The sequence below is a fragment of the Prorops nasuta genome, unplaced genomic scaffold (assembly GCF_024137725.1).
Source record: "Prorops nasuta isolate Cenicafe-Biocafe unplaced genomic scaffold, Cenicafe_Pnas_1.2 PNAS00006, whole genome shotgun sequence".
In the NCBI taxonomy this organism is placed as follows: Eukaryota; Metazoa; Arthropoda; class Insecta; order Hymenoptera; family Bethylidae; genus Prorops; species Prorops nasuta.
In genome coordinates, this window is record NW_027116803.1 from 2,792,081 (window position 1) to 2,809,463 (window position 17,383).

Here is a 17,383-nt window from a genome sequence, read left to right on the forward strand (position 1 = left end):
GATCTCGATACATGTAGACTCGGGCGAAGGTTCAAACATCATTTCTTTAATTTCCCATATACGATGTCTTCGTTCGACCGAGCGAGAGTACATCTGATTAAGATACTAATTATATTAAGGTAAAATCTCATATACATCTTAGGGTGAATTAGGATCAAGATAGAGTCTTACTGAATTTCAAAGTGTAACGCGATATTCAGAAGAAAATTCTTCTTGTATTCGTAGAAAGATATCCTTGTCTCGATTTGCTCTCATCTCGAGATCAAATTCTCGTAATTGATTTCGTCAAGTCGATTTCTGTCCAAGTATCCAGTTTCAATTACCATTTTCTATATAAGAAAAAAAAGGAAAGCCACAAATTAATATATTTGAATGAGCAATACTGGTTTTAGTCGAATTTAAAAAAAAATTCCATGTGGAAATAAAAGTATTTTCCGAGTAGAAAGAATCGTGAGGGAATCTATGTCACGCTTCTAGCATAGTTCGAACCTATTTCTGATAATATATCGAGTGAAGATACTGGCCAGCAGTGCCATACATCTCGGTTTTCCCTTTAGGAAGCTCATACGTATTTCTTAGCAGCCAACAAAGCTGACCTAGCAAACATGGATTTGATAAGAGTCAGTTCACGCGATAGTTCAGAATTTTCTCGTTATAATTCCAAAATATTTAAGTAAAAATAATCTTGGATAAACGTTGAGAAATGGTTGGAAATGATGTATTTCCAGCCTTGTCACTGTTTTTGCAGATTTCAGTTGAAATTTTTTGCTAGAAAAGACTAGTCTGGATTTCCTGCAGTGTCCTCCCACGCCGCGGTCCTCCTGGCAGTTCGATTTTCTAATTTCGCATGCAGAAGCAGTGGGAAACTCGTAATTGAAGCTGGCAGTACGTAAGAATCGTTTCGCTGAGCTTTCGTTTCCAACTTTTCCCCTCGAGTTTTCGTGCATTAGGAGAATTAAATTAATGCGCGAGCATTAAAGTGCGTTTATCCGGAATATCCACTTGGACTGGATGAAAGTAGACTTGGGAACCGCATGATAAAATTTGAGCTAATAGTACATCTCTGATTAACCTACTTTAATAGAATTCTTCCCTTTCTAACCGTGAAAAATTCTATGGCGAATCTCGAATTGCTTTTTCTCCTGTTTCTCTCCCTCCCTGTTCATCTTTACTATTTTCAGCCGTCGCGCTAGAACATTTCTCAGGATTTCAGGAGCCGATCCTCGATGGAACGATTGATTTCCAGTAGGTATAACGCCTGCTGAAAAAGAGGTCAGACTTTCGCAATGGAAAAGTTAAAGGTTTCTCCTCTTCGTCTCTCGTTTCCTTTTTTCTCAGACATTAGCTCTTTCATTTTTTTCCTTTAGAGCGTTATTCGCAGAAGAATCTCTCCCCTTTCTTCGTGGGCCTTAAATCGTACCGGTTATGCAATCAATTAATTAAAATTAAGTTTTTGAAACGTGACCTTTCTTACACGTCAATTAAGAAATTATTCGTTATTAATGAACGAGGATGCGAGAGATTGTTCAATGGGGAGAGAATTAATCCGGCTTGGGGAGGAGGACAAAAAATTGTTGGGGGAGGGAGGTGGAGAAGGAGGGTTAGGTACTTTGGAGAAAAACAGTTTCCTCACCAGAGAGGTAGTAAAAAGCGAGCAACGAGGGAGAAACGGGAGAACAATGCATAAAGTTATTAGAGGGTCCTGCGAGGTCCTTGCATGAAGCCTCCAGGGATGAGAAATAAAGGGGACAGGAGTGGGGAGATGAGAATGGGCGTGTTCGTGGAAATGATAATGACAGAATTGCGCGGACTGGAGGAGGATAGGTAGAGGGAATAGGAGACAAGTCGAGAGGTAAAGAAAGAAAAAGAAGCAGGAAAAGGAAAGTGAGGACAGCTGAGGAAAAGAAAAAGACTCGGATGCTTCGAGTAGAAAGCTCCTGCGAGAAACCACTTGCCACTTATTGTTCTTATCAACGACAAAGAGCCAAGTGCTTTTGGATATCGCAGTTCTCGAGCTTCCTACTTCATAATTCGAAACTTCCCTCTAATAATCATTTCGAGTAGGAATAGCCTGAAAAGTCAAATTTCCCACTTTCTCCTCATCAATCAAATCCATTTTTTACACCCTCGACTCGTGGAAATTAATGAAACGATAGTCGAGCACTGGGTATAAAATGTAAGCTTTAGCCAATCATCTCCTGCTCGTCTCGTTAGAGAGAGAGAGAGAGAGAGAGAGAGAGAGAGAGAAGATTTAACCTAACGAAACAAGGATACGTTATAAAGAAACTGATAAAACTTTGCTGAAAGCAATAATGAAAATAACTTTACAGCTTAAGATAAGGATTCGTTCTCGAGATACCGATAAGTATAAGCTTTTTTTGACAGCTTAACCCCAGCTTAATTTAACTCATTCACGAAGACGACGGGAAGTCGAGTAAGAGAAATTCTTATCCAGCTTCCGGCTGATTTATTTGCCAACCACGAGTTTTTTATCAACGCAAGAATATTAAACGTGGGATGGCAAAAGAGAGAGAGAAAGAGAGGAGTCGGGGCTTTTCGCGAGGAATAGGAAGGAGAGAGGAATGGAGGATTAGAGGTGCTTGCGGTTGCTATAATTACGTAGATAACACCTTTGGTTATTTCGGAGAAAAATACTCAGGGGAGAAGCAGCAGCCTGGCTTTGGCCGAGGAACAGGTTTCGAGTGGTGTGTGCTGCTCGACGAAAGAAAGAGGCAAAGTCCCAGGGCGAAGTGGGTAATACGTTCATGGGCGAAGTGTTAACTTAGGACAAATTGAATCCTCCAGAGGCCACCTAGCCTCCAATTTGTCTTTTGGCCCCGGCCTGCACCCTGGAGATTCCTCTGCATCATCGCCCTGTTATATTTAAGGCGATATCGCACACGGCGTTTAACACAAATTCTTCGATAACATCCAAAAGTGGAAAGCACGATCCCTTTAAATAAAATATTCGAAGAATTCATGAGAGCAACATATAATATCCGCGCAAGAATATAGTATAATAAAAGAGGTTTTAATCTAAAGTTTATAAGGGGCAAGAGGCAATATAAATTTTTATCGGATAGATTGATTTGCATGAATAAAGAGGAAGGATGAAAGTTAATTGGATCCTGTGTGGAGGCCGGAAGCTGTCTATTAGAGAGAGGTAAGAAGAGCTGCTCTGGAGTTGGTCGATTCGCAATATTCACAATCCGAAAGGAAGATGAAAAGTTTTCGTGTACGCGGATATTATAAGAGCTAGCTGAGGGACGGCGAGGAGAATGTGATTGAGAGGGACAGATGTTAAGAGTTATTGGTTACCGTTATTGGATTTCATTGAATCCCTCGGGCTTCTTAAATAAGTTTAGATCCCTTGTAGTATCGAGTACGCTCAAACTCGGTAAACTTCTCCGTTTGTCCGAAATAAATAGATTTTTTCAATGCGATCTTTGCGCGCGCTTTTCACAATTATTCTCCGCTCCATTTTTCCAATGATAAAAGTGGCTTGCGTTAAATCACGGATCGAATGGTAAGCCGGCCGGCGCAGTTTGATCGTTAACGAGGAATCGTTAAGCTCCCTTGCCTTCCGGATGTAATATCGTAGTTTAATGTCCTCCGAAAGTCTTAGATCGCAGCTAATTCCACCCCAGATTTTCCGAAAGAATGTACGTACTACGGATTGAGAAGTCGATCCTCAAACTGTGAATTATTATCGCAGTAAACATTCTCCAAGAGTCTCTATTATGCTTGCTTGTCGTTTCCATCGTAATTCATAATCGGTAGACAGATATTATTCGTTTATTGGAAAATTTTCCACAACTTTTCCCGAGACTCTCTCTCTTGTTTCCATTCATAAACGAAGCTAGTTTCGTCTGCGTATTTCACGAATGAGGGAGGAAAAGGAAATATTTGTGAAAGCCACTAGTAGGGAATTGTAATATCGGATATCCTTGCTGGAATGCCTTTCTGGTAAGGTTCTTGGAACGAGTCAGGCTTCCGGAAGGAGCCTCTTAGCAAGTTAAATGAGCCGTGGGTGATCGCCATTCATTTGGTGCTAGGAAAAAGTTTCGACAGACTCGGAGCATTGCTTGTGCCGTACGAATTTCCAAGTTCTCGCCGGGCTTCGATTTTATCATGCGAAATCGGCAAAGCATCTTCGATTGATATTTTAAAAAGTCGTCCTATATATATATATATATATATATACATACCTCTCCCTTTTAACTTTGCAAAATAAAACCCTCATCCGTTTAATATCACGAATGCGCGTCCATGAGATTATAGTACGAAGCGATTCTATGCGTATAGTCAATTCGGTTTAACGCTTGCAGGAGCATACACGTATACAACAGAGCGCTAATTAATCGAATAATTTCCAATCTGTAAATCCGGAAACGTTGCACAGTTCGACGTCCACTTTAATAAAACGTCCATGTGTCAGAAATGTCATAGGATTTTACCGTAAAGCTAAGAGCTAGCTTAGTAAACGTAATGCGCTGGAATAAATTTTCCGAGGGGCAGCAATGATTTATAATCGAAGGAGGATGTAAAAGGTGCAGTAGATAAATTAAAGCAGCTCTGAAGGCGAGACGCGAAAATCATTAATCGGAAAGACAACGAGGGGCCGTCCCTTTCATCGTCAACGAGTGGAAGACGTCGAAAACGCAGACGAGACTTGGCGCGCGTGTAAATTATCGTGCGGTGCATCAGAGTACAAGACTTGGTCGTCGAGAGCCAAGAAGGTCGTTGAAAGGAAATGGGGAGAAGGAGCTACCGTGAAGATAAGGATGCTATGAAGGAATGGGGGACGTCCAGGTGCCATTCTGCACGGCATTCTCTTACCGTAGTGGGCCGCAAGTGTGTGTCGCGATGGTATGGCACACGGAGCTTGCAAGCTCGACTAGCTTTCTCTCTCTCTCTCTCTCTCTCTCTCTCTCTCTCTCTATCTCGCCGCGGAAACAAGAACCGCATCCAAGATATTCGAGTAATTTCAGCCGGAGGAATATTCATGAGCAAGTACAGCTCTGGCTGTACTGTTCCGCTTCTATTCACGTTGCAGATGGGCCAGCCGGGGTCAGAAAGCTCACTTTGCGAAGCAGGAAATCCATGCAGATGAGAAAGACAGCGGGCTATGGACCGGAGAGAGAGAGGGTCGCTTGTGTTGGAAGACAGTCACCCGAAGAAACCTCCAAGCTAACCAGCAGTAGCTTCAATTAGCCTGAGTGCACCGATATACCATTCCATCATTCATATACATATATCTTTCTTTATTCTTATCCCCACTCTCTCTCCTTCGTCTCTCCCTCGTAACCTACCCTCTCTTACAACCACTCTGCACATTTCCGAAACAAACTTTGCTCAGAATTATTGAACTCAATTACGACAAATTTATAAACCATCAGAAGTTTCCTGGTTAACCCGTTGGAAACGTTCCAATTGTTGACTGGTTTGCCGTCAACGGTTATCAGGCAAATATTTTCAATTACAACATTGTTAATGTAACGCAGCTTTCATTTCCGAGAATATGCATGAGCCTGCAGGGCTTATACACAGCTGTCGCGGAGCATAGGCAAAGACCAGAAACTGTAATGCAGTGAGAAGATATGCAAAATTAGTAGTACAGCTTGCAAGCTACTGCAGTCGAGAGACTAATGCGTGAAATATACCTTTGCTTCTCGCACTTTCAGTCATCGGCAGACTGTGTGTGTGTCATGTTTTATGAAACTCTTTCGGAGCACGACCGATGCGGAGTTTAATATATATATATATATATATATATATATATATATACATCCCTCGAACTAGCATCGAACGATCGAGAATTCGAGAAAATAATGTAGCGGGAAATTTTCAGGCGATAATTTTGCTCCAGCGTTTCCTCGCAGGGCCGCTGTTTAACTTGAATTTAGTTGGATAAGTTGAATAATCGAGAGTGTGCGGGGATGTTCGATCGAGGGAAGTAGATGAGGAAATTTGAGTGTTACAGGCGGAAGACTCGTCAGAGCAGGCGAAACAGAAAGAAACTTTAACGGCAGAAGGGAGATTGAATCTCTCGCGCGATTTCCTTACTCGCTTTCGTCGACAAATATGCCGTTGTAAAATAGTGGATTCGCCCGGTTGCCTGCGGCAAAAGGAATTTCGGAAGTGGCTTGGAAACTGCTCGCACGGGATCTCCCATTGGCCTCGGGCTTGAAAATTCAGAATCCATGACTACAATTCAAATGCGAGAGCTCCTTACATCGTCGTGTGATTTCGAGCCCTAAGAGTATCGCGCTAATGGAATCTCCACTCTCCTGGGTCTCAAAATACCTCTCCCGCCAAAATAATCCCCGAATTTCTAGCGCAAAACAATAGCGCGCGTTGAAACAACCACTGAAATAATATATGAAACAATTATTATCAAACTATACAATTGCTGCTTAACATAATTGATACGAGACAGTGTATATCAATGGCACGATTCGTTGGAATAAAATATCGCTTCGGACGATGGGCTACGTGTACAAACAATTAAGAATAGCAATATCCAACAATAAATAGTTAACAATAATATCCTAATGGATTTTCGTGTTAAAATTTCGCCTGGCTGCCATAATTGCATTATAAACCACAAATATTAATGTCATTTATGTATCTATCTGACGCGATCGGTTAGCTAACGTTTCTATAGTTTCACCCTAAATGCCAACATGAATTAGTAACGATCGGTTGAAATTCTCCAGCACGTAGCTGAATAATTGAAATTGGCAAAGGGTACTAATATCTCCTGAAATTTCATTATGGAGGTGCGAGCGAACGATTATTCTACGCGACTTATTCTTTGAAAGAGAATTTGCTCGCAATTTTCTATACCTGTACTTATATAATATGCAAATCTTATAGGAAGGAAGCACGTGTTTTGTTGCAAGGCATGAAAATGTCTTTTTTCAGTCGAGTCTTCGGGATATAGGTGCGTGTATCGAGAAATAAAACAGGGGAGAGTGAAATGGCTAACGAGCGAAAAATCTGGCTGGTTGGTAACGAGACACAAGGCACCAGTAAACAGAAGGGGACAGCAAATCGCGCAGCGGCAGCCCCAGCCACCCCCTCTGACACTACACAGGGCAAAGCCCGTCGAATGTGTAGGATTTATGGGCACGGAGGGGGCTGCTCGCGATGGTTCAACAAGGGTTAACAGACTGCTCGTACATTTCGCTTCCAGAAGTTTTCCGCGATTTATCGAACTTTTGCAATATTTATCAACCTATTATCGATCGTGCTATAATTCTTCCACGCTCCGTCGAATCCTAAGCAGCTTGCATCTCTCGCGCGACTCGCTCGAACGTTACTTACATTCCAATTGGAGCTGGATTAAGCCTTCGACGTGAGCTGCAGAAGAGTCGAGAAATCTCTCTATCCTCTTTCCTCTCTTCGCTTATTTTCAGAGGGCTGCGATTGTAATGTTGAAATTGAAAGTGCGATAGGTTTTTTTTCATTGGTCCGAATGAACGGGATCTCCAGCGGATCATTATTACAGCGAATCATAATTCACATGCAGATTTTCGCATCTGGCTAAGCGCAGAGGTCCGGAGCGTGCCAGCGAGTGGTGAATTTATAGCTGTAAGGGGTTACTGGCTACGAATGGCTCGACGAGGAGGGTTAACGACCGAATCCTGCATTTTTGTTTCAGGTCGACCAATGGTTCGTCCCCCGAGCCAGACCGTCACAGCCAAGGAAGGAGAACCCCTGGACGTTATTATCGAATTCTGTGCTGTGCCCAAATACACCAAAGTTCTCTGGATGTCGGAGGAGAGCGTCTATATACCTGGTGCACCTGTTCGGGAAGGTGTTCAAGCTCTGCCAGTTGAGGTTAGTTTATATGCTCGCAATTTAATTATTACATTGATTTCCGGATGTTACGCGTACTACGTACGGTACAGCTATCTCGCATAATAAATATTGAAACTTATTTCTCCCTCGCGTGCTAAAAAGAAATTCTCTTTTTTTATACCTCTGTGGCACTAACAATTAACACACTTCTCTCGCCCGGCAATATGCAAACTTACGCCAGTTACGTAAATTGAGCAAATATTCCAGGGTATTACTGGCGTCAAATATCTCAAAGTTTACGAGCGAGGATATACGTGGGGAAAAAGTGAAAAGCAGAAAGTCCGGTGCGCGCGAGTAAATGGAATGCCTACGCGAAGCACTCGGTGGATAAAACAGACTGTGAAAAAGGGATAAGCGCAAGAAGGAGGGAAAAGAGATTAGTTTTGCTACATTCGAAAATGTTACGCTCCGAGTGCGCTCGTCCTTTGAGGCGAAATTCCTGCACTTATGAGACTGTAGAGATCTCCGAGGTGTTCCACAAGGGGAAAAAAGAAGACGCGATTGAAAAGGGGGAAAATACGAGGTCAAAAATCGAAAATGGCAATGGAAAGCCTGAAAATTGCCAGTTTAATGAGGTAGATTTGTTTGGAAATGTGGGAGAAGCAAACCGGAAGTTGTACGCTGTTACACTGGATTCGGAAGTCGGATGAAAAGTTGAATCTTAAGGAATGTAGCGTGGGATCGTTAGAGATAAGAGGTGGAATGCTGTGCGGGCAATAGGAACGTGCGATGGGGAGGGGAGGGGGGGGGGTGGGATGAATCAGTCTGATATATGAAATTGGCGGTGCCGGTATATATACCTATATATATAGTACAAACGAGGACCGATAAAAAGTCCCGCAGTCCAAGATCAAAGATTTCCGGGCAAACGTGAAAATGATTTTGGAAAAGTTGGCGCGAACTCAGCAGCGACGTACATAAATGTGGCTTAAGTTTGGCGCTATTATCCCCTCGTCTCAGCGCTGCTTCATCCGCCATTCCCGCCCGGTGAAGATGAAGTTCGCTAACTCGTTGTAAGCTCCGCTGTAAAATGTCATCACCGGAGCAGCAAGCTGATTCAATAAGGACTACCCGCAGCAGACAAGACGACGTCCCGTCTGTTTTTGACGCTCTAGGATAATTATACCTCTAATGCGCCGCTATACACGAGTACATAGTATTATTTACCGACGGACCCCCTTCGCCACCTTCGCCCATTCAACCCTTTCGCCATTTTCTCAACCTTTAATCCAAAGCCCATCCTCGTCTCTTTATCCGTAATTATTCTTATCGGGTTATCCGAGAAACCATTAGAGATAAAGGGGATCGGAATGAAAAGCGTATTCTTGCGGTTTTATGCTTCTATATTTTCCCCAAAGGGCCGAATAAAATTTCAACCTTAAAACTGATAAAATCTCCCTTTCCAAAGGGGGAAGCGTTAAAAACTGTTTTAAAAGGAGTCATTGAATATGATTTTACTCTCTTACGGCGTACAAGGGCTTATTGGATAATTTAATTAAATTCTTTCCTCAATGGATTTAGCACAATTCCATCTATATATATATATATATATATATATATATATATAATACCCTCCTTTTCTATTCCCGATATATTATTCAGAAGAATATCGAAATCAATTGGTTTATCCCCCAGCTACGGTGGAAAAAGTCCCCATTGAGCGCCATGGATTAATTACTCCTCTCTTACAAATCTGTAACTACACATTGGCCCCGTGGAGTTTCAAGCTGTGTGTGTGTTTTTTTTTCTATTCCCCTTTTTGTCGGAAAAACCGAGAAAATTTCTTTTTTCCCGTTTTCTCATTAATCCGCTAGGAGAAAAATTCGCAGCGTAATTGAAGAAAGGAATTTCGGAGAAGCTTTGGAATATTTTTGCGGCGAGACGGTGTTGCAATTTAAAGGGGAAAAAGTAGGTGTAACGAATTGCTTCGCGGCTTGCCGGGATTTTTCCGGCTCCAGATAGAGAAATTAAAAATCTTAAGAACGTTATCCAGCGAGACAATGGGAATTAAAAGTTAATAAAACAGGCGCGAAGCCGAAAGCTCTCGCGCAAGCTCCTCCTGCCTGGCTCTATTCATTTCGCTCCGGAAAAGTCACTAATCCGTCCTTTATGTCGTACTCGCTGAAAGAAAATTTATATATGAAATGAAATAAGCTCTCGCTCACACCGGCCCGGAATACCCGCTTCTCTCTTTCATATCTGCAAAAATTCATCAAGATCAAGCGATGCGCAACGGTTATTTATATTTGCTCTCACCGTGAAATGCATAATATATATATATATACATATCTCACCATATGTATATACCATGTATATATATATATATGTAAAAGGAATTAAGAAACTACAACGTCGTTAAGTGCTCGAATCGTGAAAAGAGAAGAGTTTTGAGTGAGCCAGGGGTGCAAGAGTGTACGTCGTGTCCCGTAACAGAGTAAATACGGGCGATTAATCTTGAACGGGACACATATTTTATGGTGATGGGAACGAGGGATGGAGTGAGGGGCGGAAGAAATTGCAACGTCGCAATTTGCTATCCAGCTCGTCCATCTGGAAGAGACTCCAGCTGAATTCGCATTCCGGGCTTGTCCGCGCAAGGGAGAGAATGGAGTCTTTCGATGTTATCCGAGTAAGAGGGCTGACGACCCGTAGTTTTCTTTTTTTTTTTCTAAATTTCACCAGCATTTTTTTTTGATTTCAGGATGGTGGTACGGAATCATGCTACAGGACGATTCTGCACTTCGAGAAGATTCTGTGGTCCCACGCGGGCGAGTGGATGCTGCTGGTCCGTTCGCCGGAAGGCCTCGTGGACGCTTCCGTTTCGCTCAACGTCACGCGCGCTTCCGGATTCAGCCACGCCCATTTCCGCTCGGCTAGCCTCACGTGCCTACTGCTCTGCCTGGCCTTCGCCATTCTCCAAACGCATCGACGTTGAACGCACCTCTCCACCACCACCCCCTCCCTCCCCCTCTCTTTCTCTCTCACTCATCGACATTCGAACACTTTCGCTTTGGGACTAAAGCACAAACCACCCACACGTACTCGACGGATCGTCGCTTTTTCACTGAAAATTTCACCGCAACGCGATAGATTCATCCAATCTCCAATTTCCGGTTAAAAGTCGCCACTTCAACAAGATTATCATCGATACATCCAGATACGTCATTTGGAAAAATTGCCGGAGAAGCTCGATTGCTTGAAATTTCCTCTTTGTTGGAGCTGCACTGAGTTTGTACGTTCTGTATTGAAATAAGAGAGAGAGAGAGAAGTATTTTTCGTTGACCTTGTCTTACTCGACACAGTACTGCAGACAGAGAAAGAGACGGGATTAAGGGTGTAAATTAATTATTAAACATTTACGGTACATACGAATCAAATATTAAGTCGATCCATCCTGGTATTAGAAAATGTGCCGATTGGCTCTGTAAATAGTATAGTAATTCCCTTCGAGTACCTATGCTTAAAGCACTCACCGTGCATTAAGAGGATTAACGTGAAAATAATTAACGTATAAATAAAAAAGGTATAATTACGAATTACACACGTAGACTAAAATCTGTAAATATTGAAACGATTCGTCCTTGAATAGGTTACTTTGTTCCTTATTGACTATTGTTCGACGAATATAGCAAATTCCGTTAAGTTTGCCAAACGTTCTTTTTCCATTCTTACGCGAATGGCTGTAAATAAAAGTCTCTCTGTATGTAACGTTTTTGACTTTGAGGAAAGAAAGAGTTGAAACTGCAATAGTTGTGTCTGAAAGACGGCCAGGTACCACTGCGAGTGGTGGATCCGGTGATAAAATCGAGGACAATTAAGACCAGGCTGGATTGGGTTTTATCTCAAGCTGATAAACCGTCGAGTGCTCGAGGACGACGCTGCAGGGAAATGTATCTTGGATAAAGAGAGAAAGGATGAAGGATCTCTCTAGAGAGGGGAAAGAGCTTTCTATCTAGAAAACCGTGAAGAACTGAAAAGCCACGAAAGTTGGTGCGCTCGAAAGTTTTTCAACGAACAAGTTGTCTCAGTGTTTAAATAAAATTTCTTTGTCGAGATCGGTGTCTTTTTCGGCCTCAAATGGAGAAAGAACGCGCAAGGGACAGCGTATTACACGTACACACTATAGAGAATTTGTAAACTATTCCTGCGTTTGGGTATTAAATTTAAGGCGAGATAATTAAATCACGAGAAGAAGTGTACATAATTGTATAGTTAATTTTTACCGCGGAACGCGATTCGTTCTCCAAGCTCGAGCGATGACCAATTTTTTCCCAACTACTCGATCATCGCATCCTCGAAATAGAAAATCGATATTCGTCGTGGGACGAACCTAAGCAATTATTCCGCAACTCGCGGAAGATAATTCGGACAACAAGCGATTATTATAAATTGTTGTATATTATTTTAGAAGATTAGATAAATATAAATATTATGACATAAACAACTATAAATAATAGCGTGTATATAGTGATTGTAAATGCATAGATCGTCGTACGCCATATATGACGAATTATACAGTGACGCTGTTAGAGATATATTTATTATTCGTTGATATATTTTTATAAAGTTTTATTTAGTCATAAGTTCTGGTTCGCCTTCCCTAAATGTTGCATGCCATCGATCATTTCATTAAAAAGGGGGCAATGGAAAGATGATACTTGAGTTTAGAAACAGCTTCGAAGCGAGAATCGTTAAAGAATATAGAATAAAAAAACTGCGTCCGATAAACTTTATCAGAAAGCTCAGTTTTAGCCATAGTTTCCCAATTTTTCAATTATCAAGTATATCGTCATCAAGAGAGAGATAAATTCACAGGTTCCTATCCTTATACTTTAACTAGCTTTATTGACAATTAAAAGTATCAAGAGACGCGAGGACGATTCTCTCGTTGGTTCAATCGATTCTAAACGTGCGATTACTTACATACTATAGAGAAGAGAGATATCTTCATATTATTTAGTCTGCTCGATCCAACCGATTTTCTCGAATTGCGCAAGGTGTTATATTAAGCAACGTGGTGTAATCGTTGTACCCAATGACGCCTAAAAGTCCAATAAATGATATTTACAATAATATTTTTCCATCGGTAAATTTTCCTTCTCCATGCACCATTATACATCATCCTCGATATCCATGCACAGGCGAAAGATTATTATCAGGAGCTATATATAGCTTTCCGACACCTTGACTAGTGGTGTGCGAGCAGAGAATCAGGTAAGTGCGAAAATTAAAATTCTTTTCATTGAAATCTAGTCGTGCGTGCTGCAGTAGCAAACTATATATATATATATATATATATAGACCGACACGCGAGGTGGACGAATTGCTTTTACCAAGAAATCTCGCAATTCCTTTCCGTATTCATTTAGATTCAGCAGACACATACACACGCTCCGTTTCATTGTAACAATGTCATTAAATTTTAAATGTATGTTGGATTAAATATTCTATTTGAAAGAAAATTTTATCCGCAAGAAGAAAGTAGTACATGCAAGCTCGGCTTAAGTAGAAAATGGCTCGAGAAAGCAAAGAAAGCGAAAGAGAAAGAGAGAAAAGGAGAATACGGAAATTCGTCTGACTCCTTTCCTACGACGAAACAATCCAGCTTTGCCTCGTGAAACGTTGGCGGAAGTGGCTCGTACCTTTTGTACAGCTGCAATTTCTGGTTTTCAGAAGTTACCGCCAGTCAAAAAAAGCGGAAAACGAAAAAAAGTCTCTAGTTTCGCGACGAGGGCCATTCTTAGCCTCGCTCATCCGTTGAAGTATTTCGCACCGAGAGCCTTTATTCAATTTACGCCATTTAGCTTTGTTCAATTTTACGTTATTGGTTCCCCTTTACCATCCACGACTTAACTCGACGCTCCTCGAGGAGATCATTGAATATATATATATAGTTTACAAATTAAAATCAAACCATGAAAGAAGCACTTGGCGGCTCGAGCTTTGTAACAAAAGACTATGTATATATCTTAAGTTAATTTAATCGAGCAAAGGATTTAAATTTCTTTTTCTCCGGAAGGAGTAGTATTCCCTGGATAGAATCACTCGCGACGGGAAGGAAAAACTGCTGCTCGCACACGGATCGCCTTAATGTTGCAGAAACCGACTTAAAATTTCCTACGCCAACAGTCAGATTTGCTTAAGCATTCTCCAAGGACACACGAAACCCCGGAAAATCCGTAGCAGGGGTAATCGCTCATGAAGGCAAATACAGGGAGTTCGTTTATCAGCGCAAGCTATTCGTCAAGCCACGGAAACTTTGCATTGGGAGAGTGTGCATAAATCGACTTATGGGCAAAGAAACCTATCCGCATAAAACCTTAATACGTGCGGGGGTTTTCTCAGCGAAATGTGAAGGAAAAATTAATGAAACTAATCCTGTAGTGTATATACCTATATACATATATATATATATATATACGTCCATACGTAAAACCATCAGTTATTTCTTTAAGCTGGCTAATAATTCAGCGATGAGAGACGACGCAGGACGTAGGACGCAAATTTGCGAACAGTCTTGTCAGAAGTTAACAAATCAAGGAAGTGGATTATGGCCAATCGAGTATACAAAACAGTTTGTAGAACTAGTTAGGAGTTTGGAGAGGAGGCAATTTCGGTGGAAAGCCAATTATCAGATGCTTCGTGGATGTTACAATGGACGGATATTGGCACGTGGACAGTGTATTTAGGCAGTTAGCGAGCATTCCGATATTGTTGAACGAGCATTCGTTGAAGTTAAGCAAGACTGGATCCTTCTAATGCATAATGGATCCCCGAGGCCTAGGCGGCTTCGTCCAATCGGATTAATGGCTGTGCCGCCACTTTTCCCCGCTAAATAATGCTATGGGAATCTCGCACCAATTCACGTTTCACCCCTCAAACCGCGACCGACCACCAACGATGCCTCCTCGCCATACATCAGCTATTGAGCGAGATTGCCCTCTTGTCGACAACTCAGACCGAAAACCTCTGATCGCCCATATTTCACTCTCCCCTCCTCAGCTACTTTTACACCCCGCCACTATTCTCACTCGTCTCCATTATAACAATACTACACTTGTACCCTGACATTAATGGTCAGTAAGTAAATTAAATCTTCTAATTTTTCACCTTTCACCTGTCTTTCAATTAAAATTTACTTAAAAGAGCAATGCACCAAGATAATAATTTTAATTTATAGGTAAGGCGAGTCGACAGGTAAAAATAAGTATAAGCAAACGCTGTAGCAAATGGTACCGTAAATTTTACTTGGACATTATAAGCACTTGTCTAAGCCTGGTCCTTTTTCCTTTGACTGGAAATCAATTTTATCAGCTCGCTGGACAATTTAATATTTTGAGAAATTCTTTCTTTAAAATTTATATATAGTTAAGGAAGCAGCGCTTTAAAATCATTATTTTGACAAGTACTTTTGGGGTGTAGCAGGTGAGTCAGGCGGTGGAGTAAAAAATATACAAGTAAACGTGGCGAATGGTAGCGCAGCTTTACGTGGATATTGCCAGCATTTATCTCGACGTGGCCCTTTTCGTTGGCTGGAAATCAAGTTTATCAGCGGTAGACAATTAACAAGAGAGCGCGCGCGAGGACTCCGCAGCGAGCTGACTGAGAGGGGGAGGGGGTTGTTGCTGGAGGATGGGGTTGAGAGGGGAGCCGGAGGGTGCCGAATAACGCCTACGCGGAGCCAGTAAATTACTCTTAACTTCTCGGAGGGTAAAAATTACGGAGTTGTAAGGCTAGAAGCGGGAGGGCTTAAACCACCTCTACGTTCTTCCCGGCTGGGCCATAACTCTCGCGCTATCTGCGGGCTAACCATTCTCCTTGTTGCCTCGAGGAGGAGCTCCACCCACGGGAATCGCTCCTCGTTTATTTATTTCTCGCGTCCAGCCGAGACGCTACATGCCAAAGACACGGATCCTTCCTTCTCCTGTCCATCACAAAGGTCCTCCAACTTATATTTGTCCATCCTATCCTCGAGACACACCACTATATACATATACATGCTCTTTATTATATTCAATTGCAAATTCAAACTACCGGATTTCAACTTTTAATATACAAATACGTACACGTGAGAAAGATTATTGCTTTTAGAGTGAATAATGAAAGTCGAATGTGGGCTGCTTGTTATTTGTTGATAGAATGAACGCAATATGTGTGCCAAAGGGACTTCTGTGGATATAACCAACGGGTTGAGCTGGATTTACGTCAATTAGAACAATCGTTCGAATGTCGTGATATCGGATCCTCAAAGCACGTACCACCGTTGCAATTGACGTAGTTTGCCAATTTGCCTGGCCTTTGAGTCGATAAAACGCGTACACCTAAGTAAGTATAGACAACGCGAATCAAAATCCAACGAACGATATGGTTATAGCGGGAAGGATCAGCTTCAACGCGCTAATTTCAGGGGCTATAACGAAAGAATAAATTATACGCTGAGGATTATCAATCACCGAGGACTTTTGGGGCTTCTGAAAATTTTCGACAATTTGTAGCGGCAGAGGTTAATAATGAAGTTTCGGTTTAATAGCTGGGACTATTCGACGGGATATTTGCAGAAATGGAAGCCTCCGATAGCCGATTATAACACGTTAAGTCGCAATCGCATTAAAACGGGGAAACTTTCTCAATTTGGCTGACGCCAGGACGATTTCTCCAGGGGGAAACAATTCGCAAGTAGATACGCATGTAGTCGGTGATTAGCAGAGCCATTACTCGTAAATTCGCTCGCGACCGGCCGAAATTGATGGAAATGATCGTAATGAAAGAATCTATAGCGAGCTGAACGCGTAACTTTGAATTTCATTTTCATAACAGCTTGCATCTCGCGATCAAATTTCCAGGGATCACGTTTTGATCGATCTGGAGCATTCTTTTTCACCGTTATAAGTATAAATACGATAGGAATTATCCAATTTTCCAGCGAATTGGCCAATGTCGGAAAATGATGTCGGCGAACGTGCACGAAGGTGGCCTATATTTAGTGAATGATACTTAACGTCTACGAGCGCATTTCATCTCGAATTGATTCGATTCAAATGTTGGAGTGCAGGAAAGTCTAGATGGAAGTTCAGCTTTGACCGAGAAACTGCATTTAAACTCATTCTATCACTGATCGTACTCATAAATGTCTGGTAAAACACGAATGGTTATAGCCATGGTAACTTCACAGAATTTCAAAACTCGTATGAAATCACAGCTATTTCACTTTAATAGCATCAACACATATATATAGTATATTTTCAAATATAATTATAATAGTGCGCATTCGTTTACTCGCTATTCTGTTTACGCGATAAATGAAATTTATATATATATAGTATATTTGGCATGATTAAATTTTTAAAAGCCGAATAACTCTGTTTGTTGTCCGAGGCTTTTGTGCGTTGGTCAGCGAGAGATTCTCTGTAACGTTATTTGAAAAAGATTGCGGCAGCTAACCGTCACGCGTCGACGTAGACAGTAATTAATGGGCCAAATTGTTGCAAATGATCGCGATGCTACACGAGCGAGCACT

General features: G+C 41.7%; 1 protein-coding gene across 7 annotated transcripts in view; it reads left to right on the forward strand.

The window, feature by feature from the left end:
* Positions 1–12,916, forward strand: part of tei (teiresias) — a 186,793-nt gene extending 173,877 nt beyond the window's left edge. For all 7 annotated transcript variants that reach the window (XM_066728103.1, XM_066728102.1, XM_066728108.1 and 4 more), the window contains exons 10-11: positions 7,667–7,845; positions 10,568–12,916. In XM_066728103.1, coding sequence (XP_066584200.1) covers positions 7,667–7,845; positions 10,568–10,801 — 413 coding nt within the window. In that variant the 3' untranslated portion in view covers positions 10,802–12,916. The remainder of the gene's footprint in view (positions 1–7,666; positions 7,846–10,567) is intronic.
* The last annotated feature ends 4,467 nt before the right edge of the window (positions 12,917–17,383 follow it).